Raw genomic sequence first — 16,645 nt, forward strand, 5'->3', positions numbered from 1 at the left:
TGGGACAAATAAGTAAGGAAAAGTCCAATTTGCCCTTTAATTACGAAAAACAAATAAAACTTTGCAACTTTGCGGTTCCTCCCTTCTTCCACCTGTACCTCTCAAACAGCAGAGACCATAGCTTCCATCCGGCGACCACGATCCGAGCTCAAGACGGAAGCGTACTCCGTACGAACGGGCGGAGGCAGCTACCACAGTTCCTTCTTCTATCGCTCACGAACCATCGGACAGAGACGGTGTTTGGACGGCGGCAGAACCATCAAAAGGCTTTGATAAATATGGTAACTAATACAGGTTATTAATTATGTTCGAAACACGTGTAAAATTGGTTTGGGTTAAGAATTTTAATTTCGAAAGTTTTGTGAGATGTTTACGAGATAAAAAAAAGATTAAAACAAATTGAAAATTAAAACTTGACAAAAGAGCTCTATCCCCTTAGAACACGTTTAAAATTTATTTTGGGTTATAAATTTTAACTTTGCTAGATGAAAATATTCTAATGAAAAAATGGTTAAAATATGTTTTAGATCACTATAAATTATCTTTAAAAGGTATAAAGTTAATGTTTGCAAGATACAAAAACAGTAGTTACAAACATCCAAAACATGCATAGAATAACTAAAAATCACATAAACATATATACAATGATTTTAGACTAGACAATTGAAATTTGAACATTGCAAGAGTTTGTGAAATGAAAAATAAAAACAACAAATAACTTGCTAAAGCATACAACAAACAACTCAAAATCACTTAAAACAACTATAAAATTAACTTTAGATTATAAACTTAAACATTTCATGAAAATGATGACAAAAATAACTTAACTCATCAAAGAGCAGGAGAACCAAATTGTCTATAACAACAATACATAAATAAAAAATATAATAAACATAAACAGTTAACCAAAATGATAAGAGACTAAAAGTTACCATGAATGACAAATAGCTTGATAGAAGAGAAGTTAGAGAGATGAGAGAAAGTGTAGAAGAAGGAAGCTTGTTTTAACTTTTCTTTTTTTTAGAAGAAAAGATGAAAGTACGTTTTTCATTTAAGGGGTGTTTTAGATTTTTCATACCTCAATTTGTCATAAATCAACTTTTAAGGAAAGCAATAGCGAAAGTCATTATCCATCTTAAGAAGAAAAAAAACTCATTTTTGTAAATTTTCAAGAATTAGTTGATGAAGTTTACATGTATAGTTATTGATGTTTACGGTATGGGTATGTATTTTTGACAAACAAAGCAATAATATAATTGACATAAATGTACGTTGATTTCAGTACAACACATGTGGTGTTTTGTAACGAGGAGATAGGCAGACCAAATGTGGAAGATGGGGAATTTCTTTAGCAAAGGGGGATTAAGAAGTTTTGCAAAGAGAAATTGAAGAGGACTAAAGCCTCTGGTGTTCCATTTGTCCCAAAGTTCTTTTGATGTGTGGTGGAATTACATAGAAAGTTTAATTTTTTTAAAAGGTCAAAGATATAGAGTATGTATTCGAAAGTTTTCACTAAAATCGTAACTGGTTTTTAAGTTCAATTAAGAAATTAGTTCATGTTCAGAACGGTGCAAAAGTCGAAGAGAAAAAAAAATGGGTAACAACCAACTAACTAACAACCACTTGGCAAGCTAGGTTGGATCGCTGAAAATCGTACGAGTAAGGTTTTCGTTCCAAACAAAACTACCATATTTTTTACAATGGTTTAACAGTTAACTATAGGTTATTATGATATTATTTATGATGAAGGAGGGTATTAACGTAATTATGTTATTTTTATATGGTATTATTATGATATTATTTTCTTAATTGTATTTCTCTTTGGTTATATATAGGTTTATCCTCTAATAAATTATCAATCAAAGAGAGATTCATTCCATAGAAAACAACGCTAGTTTTGAATAAGTAATCTTCAAACAATATATTTTAAAAGTATATTTTATATGTTAATTTGAAAAGTATATTTTAGTCATGTAACAAAATAAAAAAACTCATGATATTTTTGTAAATTTAATGTTTACCCTTGAATAATGCTAACGATTATCACTTATTTTTCTTTTTATTATTTGCGATTTATTCACCTCCTCTTCATAATTTATTTGTATTATTACTTCTTATTCATTTTACAATATAATTGTTATTTATATAAATATTTACTAATTTCTTCGTTTCCTCTTCCCAGATTTATTCTTTCTTCTTTGTTTCTCATCTTCTCTAAATGATATCGGTATAAGATTTAAACAATTGTGTACCAATATCTAAACGACCAGTTGTCTATCTCAGATAAATAGAGATATACCACTATTATTAATAGATCGTTTTGATTTGGTACAAGATCGTCTAGACTTGATATAAGATCGTTTTGATTTGGTACAATATCATTTACACCGGGTACATGTTTGTTTAGACTAGGTGTAAGGGTACAAGATTGAGACTTACTACGAGATTGTTTAAACTTGTTACAAGATGATTAGGTAAAAAATAATTTTTTAATACACGTGTGACTGATTAATAGCCGGATATTTTTGTTATTTGTAGGTTTGTGGAGTTTTTTTTTCTTTTTTTTTTTTAATTCTAGAGGCTATAAATATTTTTGCGCTTGGATCAATTTTTGAAAAAGGAAAATAGTATTTTGTATGTACCTACTTTTGTAATTACTTCGGAAAACTACAATATTCTTTTGAACTTTACCCATGGAATGAGAATGGAGGGGTATTTTTGTAAACTTGATTTCCGGTTAAACCTCCTTTACCCATGGTCGGATAATGAACCAACCGTCCCTTAGTCTTCTCTCCTCCGACGACCGTCTCTCGGTTCTTCGGCCTCTCGATCGCCGGGAAAATCATGGATCCATCGGACCAAAGCTCCGAATTATTTGCTTCGTTCCCACCGATTCCGTTCACTCTCTTTTTACCGGAAGAGAATTTCAGCCTCAACATTAACCCTAGTTCCGATACAACGATCAACACGAGTATCACTCCAGATCAAGACTCTACTAATGGTTCCAGTCAGTTTTTTCCATTCACAGTTCCCAAGAAACGGAGAAGAGGCAGACCACAGCGAAGTGTCACGTCGTTTAATTTCCCCCCGTTTCCCAATGGAAGTTTTAGTGGCAACAATGGCATCGTCTCTTCCTCTTCTTCAGCTTCAGTACCGGTATCTAGAAATAGCGTTGGAAGTTCTAGCGCCAACGTCCCAGATGTTGCTGATGAGATTATCGTGATCAATAAAGAATCCACTTCCGAGGCCTTGCTTGCGCTGACGGCCGGATTTCCGGCTGATCACTTAACGGAGGATGAGATTGATGCTCGGGTGGTCTCTGTTATTGGAGGTATTGAACAGGTGAACTACATTATCATTCGGAATCACATCATTGCGAAGTGGCGTGAAAATGTGTCGAATTGGGTGACTAAGGAAATGTTTATTGATTCTATACCTACTCATTGTCATACTTTAATAGATACTGCTTATAATTTTTTGGTTTCACATGGGTATATTAATTTTGGGGTTGCTCCTGCAATTAAAGAAAAAATTCCTGCCGAACCATCTAAGCCTAGTGTAATTGTGATCGGGGCGGGACTGGCAGGTCTTGCTGCTGCTAGGCAACTGATGCGTTTTGGGTTTAAAGTGACTGTGCTGGAGGGCAGGAAGCGAGCGGGTGGGCGGGTGTATACGAAGAAGATGGAGGGTGGAAACCGGGTATGTGCAGCTGCAGATTTAGGTGGGAGTGTTTTGACGGGTACTTTAGGAAACCCACTTGGGATTATGGCTAGACAATTAGGCTATTCTCTTCATAAGGTTAGAGATAAGTGTCCACTTTATAGTCTGAATGGTAAGCCTGTGGATCCTGATATGGACTTGAAGGTGGAAACTGCATTTAACCATCTTTTGGATAAGGCAAGTATGCTCAGGCAGTCTATGGGAGAGGTCTCTGTTGATGTTTCTCTTGGTGCTGCACTGGAAACGTTTTGGCAGGCTCATGGGGATGCAATTAATAGTGAAGAGATGAACTTGTTTAATTGGCATCTTGCTAATTTAGAATATGCGAATGCAGGATTGCTGTCAAAGCTTTCGCTTGCATTCTGGGACCAAGATGATCCATATGATATGGGAGGGGATCATTGCTTCTTGGCTGGGGGCAATGGAAGGTTGGTTCAAGCATTGGCTGAAAATGTTCCCATTTTATTCGAGAAAACAGTGCACACTATTAGATACAGTGGCCATGGCGTGCAGGTTATTACTGGAAATCAGGTCTTTGAAGGTGATATGGCATTGTGCACTGTACCTCTTGGCGTTTTGAAGAGTGGCTCTATTAAGTTTATTCCAGAATTGCCTCAGAGAAAGCTGGATGGCATAAAGAGGCTTGGTTTTGGACTGTTGAATAAGGTTGCAATGCTTTTTCCTCGTGTGTTTTGGGAAATGGATCTTGATACCTTTGGGCACCTATCTGATGATCCAAGTCGTCGAGGAGAGTTCTTTCTATTTTACAACTATGCAACTGTTGCAGGTGGTCCCCTGTTGATAGCCTTGGTTGCCGGTGAAGCTGCACATAAGTTTGAGAGCATGCCCCCTACAGATGCTGTGACCCGGGTTATTGAGATTCTTAAGGGTAATAATTTATGCACATGCCATTATTTTCTGTAGGGTATCTCTGAACTTGAAATTTTCCCGACAAAGTTAGTTTGTCTACCATTTTTTGCTTGAGAATTTTATTAACCATTACTTGGTTACATTTTAGATTTCTTAAGACAAAGGGCAAGATTAGAAAGGACGGACTTTTGATTTTGACATAGGGAAAATGCAGTTAGACTTTTTCATCGCCCTTGGAGGTTTGTATAGGAACTGTATCTTTGAAATCCAAGATTGAAATTTATATTCTCTCACTGAGCCTTCCTTTATAGCCTCTATAGATTTTTCGTTCTTTTTTTTTTTCTGTGGAAAAGGGAGATTTTTTTTTTACAAAAATGAATGCCTCTGTGAAAAGGAACTTTTTAGAAGAAATTAAGATATCCCATTACGTAACTCCTATAAAGAAATGTCAGACCAGGAGAACCCAAACATTTTGTTCTTTTCTCAAATGTTTTAATTTGTTTTGAGTGTGTTATTTGTCTTCCTTGTATGTTCCTTCTGAAATGTTTTTTAACATATCTTTGAAATGATTGCTCTAGTTAATTTTGTGGTTTTAAAAGATTCTCAACATAAAGTGATGCAGGTATCTATGAACCCCAAGGAATTGAGGTTCCAGAGCCTATTCAGACAGTCTGTACTAGATGGGCTAGTGATCCATTTAGTCTGGGCTCTTACTCAAATGTTGCAGTGGGCGCATCAGGTGATGACTATGATATTCTAGCAGAAAATGTGGGAGACGGAAGACTCTTCTTTGCTGGTGAGGCAACTACGAGGCGATATCCAGCAACGATGCACGGAGCTTTTCTCAGTGGACTCAGAGAAGCAGCCAATATGGCGAACTATGCCAATGCTCGGGCTTTGAAGCTGAAGATAGATAGAGGCCCTTCCAAAAATGCACACTCTTGTGCCTGTCTTCTTGCAGATCTATTCCGAGAGCCAGATTTAGAATTCGGTAGCTTCTCTATAATTTTTGGTCGAAAGAATGCTGACCCTAAGTCAACTGTCATTCTGAGGGTGACATTTAATGATCCTCAAAAGAAGAATCACGAAGGTTCAAACTCAGATCAACGACACACAAATAAGTTGCTTTTCCAACAACTTCAATCACATTTTAGTCAACAGCAACAGCTTCATGTTTATACTCTGTTGTCGAGGCAACAGGCCCTTGAACTCCGAGAGGTGCGTGGAGGTGATGAAATGAGGTTGAATTACTTGTGTGAGAAGCTAGGAGTGAGACTAGTGGGAAGAAAAGGTCTGGGTCCTAATGCTGATTCTGTAATTGCTTCCATTAGAGCTGAGAGGGGGAATAAGAAACCTTCTTCAACTTACTTAGCTCTTAAATCAGGTGAGCATGGTCTGCGTGTACTTTTTCCCATTTAAGTCAAAATTATTATAGATCACACTTAATGTTTTACTTGGTTTTCAAAGGGACATCGAAGATGAAAACCAGCAGCACTCGAAATGCAGTTAGGTATGTTTAAATCTCTTGTCACTGTTCATTTGACAATCTATTTTTCAAGATTGATTTTCCAATATTCGCAATCTTGTTTCACTTCTGTAGGAGGGCCAAAATAGTGAGAAACAGTACTAGAGTAGCAGCAGCTGCTCCTGTTTCAAACACGTCAAATGATCGAGTATTGGAGAACATTAAACAGATGGATCAAGACTCCACTGCAGCCCTTCGTTCAGGTAAATAGTCTAATTGCCTTGATCTTTAGATGGATGTTGATGGCCGTTCAGAATTTCTTGAGAACGAACTTTCCGCTGTGGTTACATCAAGCCTTAGTCCAGAAAGTTAGAATTTATTCTTTTAATTTAAAAAATTAGAATTTCATCCTTATGGTGTGATAGAACTTCATAAATTGTTCCTCTTCCTATTATTTTATAAAACCCTCCCTACAAGATTCTATCAAACCATGGGGATGAATTCCAACAGAGAAGGATTTCAATCATTAATGAAGTGGCTTGTTTTCTTCTCAAAAAAAAAAAGAAAAAGAAAAACCACAGGGACGACTTGAAACGTTTAAATCGTTGTGCAAAATTATAACTTTCTCTAAACCATATGGACCACATTTGTAATTTAACCAACAATCCTTGTCTCCCCCTACTATGAACGTGTTGGTTGATTAAAAAAAAGCATGACGTCTATATTTAAGTTTGTGGTTCTTTTTTCCTCCTTTTAATATCCTTGAGTGTTCGGGCTGTTTTAAATGCACCTCAACTAATCTCGTAAGACAACCCGCCTGACTCTACAACAATTCTACAACAATTCTGGTTCCCTTTTTCATTAATAAATAAAACGTTTCTTATAAAAATAACATATATTGAAGTGTGTGGTTATGTTGAATAACTCTTTTTTTTTATAATTCATCTGGAAATGGTTAATGACTCGTGACGATTGGTTTTACTTTATTTTCTTGTTTAAGATTCATGTCATGATCCAACCTTCCCCTGATGGAATTTATGATGCCTCTTCACAGATCAAACCAACATGACATCTTGATGCATTGAGTAGACTTCTCAGACTCGACAGTCCACGCAATTGAACATTCAAAAGTGAACTTTTTTGTTGCAACTTGCAACCAAACAATAAAGCCGACAAAACATAGATCCTTGTGCAGCTGGTTGAACTGCAGGTCTCCTTCTCTGTAATCTACCTGGAACTCAAACATCAAATGCTTACAATAAGACAGTTCGAGCATATGCCTTGGCCAAATTGCTGATAAGATTGAAGTTTACTGACCTGGAAATGGTATTGCCCATTAGCCATGATCTGGAGATGCTAAGCTTGTTTTGCTGAGAAAAGGCTTCAACTTCAGCACCTGTTTCAGTTTTATGGTGAGTTCACAGTGGAATGAGCACCTTCTGAGCGGATCTTCTCATTTTCAGGGATCTTCTCATTTTCAGGTCCATGCAAGCTTCAAAGCATCGACGTGTGATGTTGATGGCAAAGATTTTGAATTGTGTACTTGAAAATCAATTGTTAGAATGATTAATTAGAGCAACATTGCCCTATGCTTGGTGAATATTACCAAAGAAGGCTATGCTTGGGAAATTATGCTTAGCAAATCGTTTACTTGTACACTACTAGAACAGAAAGAAGGAATGCCGAATTTCCAAGGCGTAGGTTTGAAACTCTAGTTTGTGTGTAGTGTAATATCCTTCAATATACATTTGTTTATTCATATAATTCTACCCTGAAATACTAATCAGTTTTTGTATGATTTAGAATATATTTTCAAATTTTTATTTTAAAAAATGGACAGTTACAAATACAACAATTAGATTCAAAATAATTACGCATATAAAAATATTTTTTAGAAAGTTACAAATATTAAGTATAACATATATTATAGATAAATCATAAACATAAGAATCTATTAACGATAAACTTTTCAATATATGCATTTTTTTAAATGTTGCTACATATTTGATCTTTTTAAATGTTGCTACGTACTGATAACTTGTAATAAGTTAATTCAATTTATTTCCATGAAAATTACGTTATCATACTAAACAAAAAAAAAACAATCTTCTCTATTATTTGGTTTTCTTTTATATAGATTACCTATATTAACAGCCTCCATTTTTTAAAATGAAGGATGATTCTTTTGTACTCCTCGTGCAAAATAAATGAGGTTTCAGAGTGACAAGCACCAGTGTAAGCACGGGGAGAGTGCGGAGGAGGGTGAGTGAGAGAGTGAGGACAATTGCAAGCACGAAGAGTGAGTGAATACGAAGCAAGTACGAGAGAATGAGAGACTAGTGTGTGATGATATAATCTTGAACTAGTTAAGTGTGAGGGAGTAGCAGCAAAGAGGAGCATGAACCATGAGGGAGGAAGAGCTAGTGTGTGAGAGCACTGTTGTATTAGATTAGTTAAGTACAAATGGAGGAAGAATCTTGACGTGTGAGAAAACTATTATATTGAATTAATAAGTGTGAGGAAGGAAGATCCTAAGTGTGTGAAAGCATTTTATTGGATTACTTAAGCACAAAGGGAGCAAGATGTGCCAGAACACTATTGTAATGGATTCGTTAAAACGAGGAAGAAAGAGCACTATTGTGCAAGAGCATTATTGTATTGAATTAGTTAAGCGTGAGAGAGGAACAACTCTAACATGTGAGAGAACCATTGTATTATATTGGTTATGGAAAGATCCTAATGTTTAAGAGCACTTTTATATTGGATTAATTAAGCATGGGGGAGAAAGAGTCATAATGTGTGAGGATGGAAGATTCCAGGTGTGTAAGAGCTTCAAACACATTTGTAATGGATTAATTAACATAAGGGAGAAAGAGCTCTATTGTGTAAGAGCATTATCGTATTGAATTCGTTAGGCATGAGAAAGAAACAACTCTAATGTGAGAGAACCACTATAGTGAATTAGTTAAGCATGATGAAGAGCTCTTTAGAGCACTATTATATTAGATTAATTAAGAACAAGGAATAAAAAGTTATAACATATAAGAGTATTATCGTACCAGCGATCCTAACTTTACACTCAATAAAATCACAAGAGACCGTTTCTATTTCTTTTTCTAATTTTTAAATAGAAATGGTTCATTCATGTCATTGATAGAATGAAATAAAAGGCAAAACTAAAGACCCAAAGGTGATTAAAGAAAAGAACGCCAAGGTGGGACAAGATAAAAAAGACTTCAAAAGCTTAAAAGGGCTATTTGCACCGGTACAAAGTAGTAGAAATGACCACATTCATAAAAAGCTCAAAACTGGAGCAAGTGCCCTAAAAGAGGCGCTTATTGCGCTCACCCAAAGTATCCATATAAATACTCGAATGATAGTTAACCTGATAGTTTTCTTACGACTATGGAAAGGGTGACCAACAGATAAAGAAGGCTGGTAAACCAAACATGTTATGAGAAGAAACCGCCGACCAACTAAAAGCTTGCAGAATATAATGCCACAAAACAGCAAATGAAGAAAAAGATGAGCAGAAGGTTCCAATTGAGAACGACACATAGGACACCAAGAAGGAGAGAAGGCCAGAAGGCCATGTAGGACATACGACGTTGAAGGCAATCAAGAGTATTAATAGCACTAAGGCTGAGTTCCTACAAGAAAATTTTAATTTTCTTAAAAAATCTATCCATCCAAATAGCGAAATAAACATCCACAACATTATTATTATCATAGCCCACCAAGTCGTCCATGAGAGATTTAACAAAGAAGGTTGAGTAGGAGGAATCAATAATCCAAATCCACGAATTAATGTAATACCAAATGGTATTACTGGTATTATGAAAGCGGAGCGAAAATAAAAGCTACAACAAGACTCATTTAAGAACATCTAAATTATTAAGATTACGACAAAGGTGCAAATCCCAAACTTCAACGTCCTCAACCCAAACATCAGCCACCATAATATCAAGGAAGCTAGCCATGCAAAATAAGCAAGGGAAAGCCAATGAAAGAACACAACAACTGTGCCAACGGTCCTTCCAGAAAGAAACTGAAGCACCATTGCCAAGATGATTGCAAGTACCATTGGCCACCAAATCAATGGTTTGACAAATAAAACGCCAAGGAGATTTGGAAGATCTCCGAATAACCGTCGGCCAAACATAAGAATTGGCATAGTATTAATTTCACGAGAGACAGTTAACGCATTCTTTGACAGAAAATCATCATTCACAACTTTACAACAGTAAGGTCATTCATACAAAAATTAACAAAAGAACAATCCAGCCAATCCTTAAACCAAGCAGTTTAATTTCCAAGACAGTCCAGTACCTTCTAGGTACAATTGTATTGAAATCCTTTATCAGTTTTCAAATGTGAAAGGTAAAATTGAACATATGGCACTCAGTAAATACTTATTCCAGTAAGAATAACATCATGTTACAAAGCTATGGAAATACAACTCTTCACTAGTGCAATTCGGGGTCGGACAAAATGAAGAAAAGAACGTGTGTCTAGAGTGATTTTTGTTATTATCATTTTTACAGTAAAAAAAGGCACTGTAAAAGGCATCAACACTACTTCAAAATCAATGTCAATGGCCTTACCCTGCCCTCAAATCTCTTAAATTATTCAAGCCGCTAGATCCTCCCAACCACTCCTCCAGTTTCGCTTCTTTATCAGCCCTGAAATCATCGAAGTTATCGGACACCGAAAGTAAATCAGTATTCAAGCATTCATCAACCATGTCATCCTGTTGCGACTGATCATTAACTTGACTGGACAGAGGCAACTCCTCATTGTCCACATCTGGCTGTGACGAGCTAGAAGTAGTAGAAGCAACTGGCGGTTGGATAGCTTGTGGCTGTAGTTTATCAACTTCAACTTCTGCAAGATCTTCCTTGATGTCAAGCTGTGGCCACTTAAAGTTGCTCGCCTTTTCTCTTGCTGACTTGAATACTGTTGAAATATAACCTCCACTGTCATCATTAAATGGGGCTCCAATTGCTCTTCGCCCCCAACTGGTCGATCTCCAGGTGCTCATTCTCCCTGGCTGTTGTTGCTGCATGCCAGAAGTATTATGGATCAAGCCCCTTCTTGGCTGTTTGGTTGACATTATAGCAAGAGACTTCCTTATGTCTCTGATCATCTCATCAGCAATAGGAAAACCACATTCTTTCATCGATCTTAACATCGTGATCGAATCCTCCGAATCTTCAGTGTGGAGAGTTGTTTCATGAGATTTGTGTACCACACTATTCTTCAGATTGATAACATTGGGAACAGCATTTTTTGTATGCTGTTGAATGTAGAAAAGCCCAGTTGAAGGTTCATTTGCTATATACTTGATCATCTCTGCCGAGCTTTCAGCTATCTCCACAAAGCCGTCAACTGTAGAGAATCCATGCATCCTTGCTTACAGAAGCCTCAACACCCATGAGAAACTACAAAAAAAAATTCGGAACACTTTGCTTAGCCCCTCGATGTGTTGCCTATGCGCTAAAGATGAGGAAACGTTGGATCATTTATTTCTACATTGTCCCTTCACAAGAAAAGCTTGGTACACTCTGTTTGGTATTTTCGATTTGGAGCTTTGCCTTCCTAGCAAGATTGATAGATGGATGATTGAAGGTCTTAACTTTAGAGGTTACAGCCCTAAAGGAAACATCTTATGGAAATGCGCGACGCGTTCCCTTTTGTGGAGCATTTGGAAAGAAAGGAATAGCAGAATCTTTGACGATAGATTTAATTCTTTTGATTCTTTTTGGACTGTGGTTCAACACACAGCCTCTTGGTGGAGTACGAATTACACCAAACACTTTTGTAATTATAGCCTTTCTATGATTTTCAACAATTGGAAGGCCATTATGTCTTAGTTCCTTAGCTTCTTCCGGGGAGGGCCCTCTCATCCCTCGCCCTTAGGTTGTTCTGTTTTGTTATATGAATATACTTGTCTCTTATCAAAAAAAAAAAGGTGAATGGCAGTTCATCACTGGGTTTATTAAACATAACAACTGTAATTGCTAATGGAAATGAAAGGGTAAAAAAATGGAAAACAGACAACAAATTGCCGAATAACTGACAGTGTTATTTGTTCATGCAGTTAACAAAACAAATTAACAGCAATGCAATGCCATAACAACACTAGGAAATAAAAATTAAAAGTAGAATAAGAAACGCAATGTAACAGGAAATTTTGTGAAGTCCAAAATTTATATAGAAAAAGGCAGCCTTCTTATCTTCTCTGTCGCCCATATTTGCCCTTCTTGCTTACTTTTGGTTTTGGCATTGGCAGGGGTCTACAACCAATAACCATGTTCACATAAAAGAAAAATAAAAAAAATCTAATAGACTATGTAAAACATCTAACTGGGGAAGTCTTTTGTAAATATTAATCCAAAAGAGCATTTCTCTAATCTAGTGTCATGCCCATAGTTTTACACCTCACTTTCTTCTGATTACTAGAAGCAAAGAAAATGAATCCATGTCACCTCGATTTCTATACGCAGTACCAACATTCAAATTTCATATGCCAAGGCATATAAAGATGAAGATGAATCTCATTGAGGATGTTGTCCAACTCCAACCCATGAGTCATATCAAACACCTAGGTCCCATTGTTTTTTTTTAAAATATCATACTTGTTTTTCCACGACTACTTTACCATGATTTTCATTTTTTCTAGTAAACATTTGAATTCTTAGCCAAATTTCAAGAACAAAATCATGTTTTTAAAATCTTAAATTCTTAGTTTTCAAAACTTTCCTTGAATTTACTCTTGGGTAGTGTTTATAAGCTTAATTTTCACAAAAATAAAAAACCCAAGGGCCTGTACGATAACCATTTGGCTTTTTGTATTTAAAAATTAAGCTATAAACAATACTTTCCCCTATTAAATTCTTTAATTTGCAATCTACTCTTGAAGAGTGTTTCAAAAGCCATACTTTTAGAAACCCGTATTTGTTTTTGAAATTTAACTTAAAATCCAAGGGTTTAGTTACGAAATATGAAAAACATGGTTGTGACTGTTATCAAATGGACTCTAGTAATTTTGTCTTTCAACTTTCAATATTAAGTCCAAGAGCACTGTGTACCCGTGCATACATACACAAGGTTCCAAAACAGCATGAGTTATCTGCTTAACTGTGGCCAGTACACAAATTACAGATGTGATTAAAAGCCTGGGGATTACCAATTTGACCATAGTATTTAGAAGCCCTTTGTTCTTACAGAGAAGGACCTTATCCCTTCTTCCAACTCAAATTTGAACAATTTCTAGGCTCTTTTGCGGCATTTTATAATTTGGATCCATGGCCCTTGAATCAGTTATTGCTATTGGTTTTCAGTAGAGGTGTCCATTCCTAATTGGAAGCTTCATATATTATGTAGTGGCAATAACCCTTCAGAAACCATTCTTCTCATTCTTCTCATTTTAGCGTATGACCAGGAAGTATTTTAAGAGTAGCATTGACACTGCTTCAGAAGACTGCCTCCGGTCAACCATGCACGGAACCAACAGTACTGAGAATCAATCATTTTTATTTTTTGGGAGGCAGTTGATATGATTTTTTAACAAAATGAAAACAACATTCTTTCTTTGAGTTTGTTTTATATTTTTGCTCAACTGAAATATCAGCTCAGCATCAGACTTTGAACAAAAGGGGAAAAAAGCAAACTCAGCCTACCCACACCAGCTTGCACCTCCTAAATTCCCAACACCAACAAGAGTTGTTATGTCTTGTGTCTTTAACTCGGCCCCAAACTATGATATTGATGACAAAGTAGTGATTTGTTACAGCTTGATTGGAGAGTTTATACTTTTTTTCTCTTCGATAACCAGAACTTGGAGCTTTGCTGGTCTATACTTGAGGGCACCTGCACCCCACCTCGAAGGTTCAAACTTGGGACCTCTAAGCCAGTATGACTAAGAATTATACATTTGGTGGGGCATCCTATTCAAAGGATCTCAGAATACAATTTTTTTGGAGAATATTCGTGCTTACTTTTGAAGTTTATAGAGAGAATGCACAAAACGTCATTTTAGGAACTCTTTTTTGGTTTTATAGTTTTATGGACTTGGTTCTGTCTAGAGCTTTCAATTGGTGTAAAGATAAGCACCCTTTTAAACACTTCAGTCTTTCTTACTTAGTTTCCAATTGGACATCTCTTTTATAAACAATTTAGATTCTTATTTCATTCTATCAACAGAATGTTTCTTGTCGGACAAAAAAAAGAAAAGAATTATACCTTTGGATGAAAGGATCCAACAAGAATTGACTTGAAAAGCCTAAGGTGTAATAGCACAAGTAGATAAACCTATGAAGAAGATTTATTATTTATTAACATTACAAAAACCCTTAACATCGCAGAATTCTCATCTGATCCTTGGTTTGAAATGAAATTGAAGTGATGCTTGTGTCCAAACTAACCTGAGACCATAATTCAGAGATAAACCTAAAGTTACGTTCCTAGAAAATTGGAATTACTTTTATCATAGGGCAATTTCATCAGCCCTCAATACTCTCTCTTTACCAACACCCAGCTAAAATATCATATTATAAACAAAAAAATACCATCATAGTAATAGCAGAATCTCCATTCTTCATCCAGTGCGACGATATATAAGAAAACAAGCATAGCTACTATGGATAAATTGGCAAAACGGAAATAAGATAACTTACAGGAAACCCTAGAAAACCAAGGCGGTCAGTGCTTCTTGAGAGAGATAACAGCTATGGGTTTTATCTTCTTCTTGTTCCTGAAGCTTTTATGGAAAAAGTTAGGCGATGATGGCAGGTAGAGACAAATTCGAATTTATATTCGTCAGCAGAGGTCTGCCATTGAATCTGGTGGGGCTTTGCCTTGCAGGACTACCACCCCATTTTTCTCCCTCTTGCATTGTTTATAATATATATAAATTCAGGCATATTATCGGTAGCCTCAAACAAAATTAATTTACATGATTTAGGTCCCATTGAATTTACGTTAATTTGATTTTCAAACAAAATATTTCTAAAATTTACTATTTTTAATTTATCAAAACACTATCATTTCTTTTTAAATAGTTTTTTTATAAAATTAAACCATTTAAAATATCATCCAAATATATTCTTAGTTATTTAGACGTATAGATTGGAAGTTTAAAAAGTTAGTAGTTTATTAGTCTATAAAACTGAAAATTTTAAAAAAACGATCCAATTAAATTTTAATTTATGGTTTTTAGTGGTTGCCTATCAAATAAATATGATATAAGGAAAAATTTAGGTTGTAGTTTAGTTTTCTAATATTTTGTATATTAAAAGTTTTGTGATTTGATTTCAATTTAGATTATAAGTTTTATAAATGAATTTTATTTAGATTTGAGTTTTGTTAAAAGGAATCAGACTTTTAAACTTATGTTTTTACAAATTAATTACTTGTTTTTAGGTGGGATTTAAAAATTAATTTTAAGTGTGAGAATTTAATTGATTTTTAAATCTTTTAAATTAATAATCATGTACCTATTGAATTTTGAAAAACATTTTAATTGAAAGTTAAGAATTAAATCTCAAACTAAAATCACTATTTTGAAATTCAAAAACTAATTGAAATGAAATTTTAAACTTAAATGTAGTAATTAAGGACTTAAGGGTGAAATCGGGTTGAGTTTTCAGGTTATTTGGGTTGGCAACCCGAATAATCCGAATTTAGTTTCTAACCTAACTCAACTCATGAAATATGGATTTGGTTGGGTCGTCTGGTTGTATATATAATTTGTTTTTAAAAAAATTCCGTTTTTAAACTACCTATATTTCCAATAGAAAGAAAGACAATTTTAAAATAGAACTATTAATAAAATAGAGTCAAATTCATCGAATCCTCTATAATTAATTGAAGATTTTTTTTGCTATATTTTGTAATAATTTCTTTTTTTTATATGCACACTCCAAAAGAGCATGGTTTCAATAGTAAACAAAAAAAAATGCTGAAAATGAGTAAAAAATATGGTTAATTTTGACAATTAAAATGAATATGATTGGAAAAAAACATAAGGATTTCATTAAAAAAAAATATGAGGCATGATTGGTGGTCAGGTTTTTCACGAAACAGGTTAGGTTTGATTCAAATCCACTCCACTTTTGAGTGTTTGATTCAAACCAATATTTTTTTGACACCTAATTAGTTGGAGAAAAAAATCTTGAAACCCATTTAAGAAATGTTGACAAAGCTAAGAAATTGTAATCTCCAATCTTGTTCATAGGACTAGAAAAAAGCTAAGATAAAAGAGTTCGACTTTACCGAGCAAGGGATTGGTAAGGGTGAATATGCTTTCCTTGTGTCTCCTTCGTAAGAGTCTGCTCTCCCTCCGAACCCCATCACTTCGTGGAGCGGGGAAAGAGGAAGAAGTTCAGTTCTTCCATTATCGTAATAAAGGGAAGTCTCGGTTATCTCCTTCGACTGGAAAAAGGTTATTCCTTAATCCAGATGTAGGTATTTCCGAAGCTAGAGTTTGAGTTGAAAGCATAAATAAGGAAGATGAAGTGGTAAGAGAAAGAGTTGACGAGACAGTAGGATCTAAGCCTAAGGGGAAAGTGCGAATTATTCAACCTACTA

General features: G+C 35.2%; 2 protein-coding genes and 1 long non-coding RNA gene across 7 annotated transcripts; 2 read left to right on the forward strand and 1 right to left on the reverse strand.

The window, feature by feature from the left end:
• The first annotated feature begins 104 nt into the window (after positions 1-104).
• Positions 105-1,563, forward strand: LOC116404749. Its single transcript, XR_004217808.1, has 2 exons — positions 105-281; positions 1,283-1,563. It is a non-coding gene; the product is annotated as an uncharacterized LOC116404749 (long non-coding RNA).
• Positions 1,564-2,667: 1,104 nt separating this feature from the next.
• Positions 2,668-7,857, forward strand: LOC101211001 (protein FLOWERING LOCUS D). The gene is made up of 5 exons (XM_011659203.2): positions 2,668-4,609; positions 5,213-5,974; positions 6,058-6,100; positions 6,191-6,318; positions 7,110-7,857. Exons 1-5 carry the CDS (start codon positions 2,845-2,847, stop codon positions 7,130-7,132), a joined length of 2,721 nt encoding a protein of 906 aa, XP_011657505.1. The 5' UTR covers positions 2,668-2,844; the 3' UTR covers positions 7,133-7,857.
• Positions 7,858-10,342: 2,485 nt separating this feature from the next.
• LOC101218921 lies at positions 10,343-14,951 on the reverse strand. 5 transcript variants are annotated; one of them, XM_011659204.2, is made up of 3 exons: positions 14,734-14,951; positions 12,023-12,044; positions 10,343-11,468 (listed from the first exon to the last, which is right to left on the reverse strand). In XM_011659204.2, the coding sequence occupies exon 3, from the start codon at positions 11,460-11,462 to the stop codon at positions 10,656-10,658; it is 807 nt and encodes a 268-aa protein (XP_011657506.1). In that variant the 5' UTR covers positions 11,463-11,468; positions 12,023-12,044; positions 14,734-14,951; the 3' UTR covers positions 10,343-10,655. The 5 variants fall into 5 exon arrangements, with proteins under 5 accessions (XP_011657506.1, XP_031743601.1, XP_031743602.1 ...); XM_031887741.1 differs by lacking the exon at positions 12,023-12,044 and adding an exon at positions 14,300-14,481 and having other exon boundaries at positions 10,343-11,463; XM_031887742.1 differs by lacking the exon at positions 12,023-12,044 and having other exon boundaries at positions 10,343-11,443.
• Positions 14,952-16,645: the final 1,694 nt, after the last annotated feature.

Source organism: Cucumis sativus, chromosome 6 (genome assembly GCF_000004075.3).
Source record: "Cucumis sativus cultivar 9930 chromosome 6, Cucumber_9930_V3, whole genome shotgun sequence".
Taxonomy (NCBI): Eukaryota; Viridiplantae; Streptophyta; class Magnoliopsida; order Cucurbitales; family Cucurbitaceae; genus Cucumis; species Cucumis sativus.

Excerpts from the sequence above, each read along its gene's own strand:
- LOC101218921 (XM_011659205.2), bottom strand. The coding sequence starts at position 11,462 with ATGCATGGATTCTCTACAGTTGACGGCTTTGTGGAGATAGCTGAAAGC.
- LOC101211001 (XM_011659203.2), top strand. The coding sequence starts at position 2,845 with ATGGATCCATCGGACCAAAGCTCCGAATTATTTGCTTCGTTCCCACCG. Across the intron at positions 5,975-6,057 it reads TTACTTAGCTCTTAAATCAG|GGACATCGAAGATGAAAACC; the intron begins GTGAGCATGGTC and ends TGGTTTTCAAAG. Across the intron at positions 6,319-7,109 it reads CACTGCAGCCCTTCGTTCAG|ATCAAACCAACATGACATCT; the intron begins GTAAATAGTCTA and ends GCCTCTTCACAG.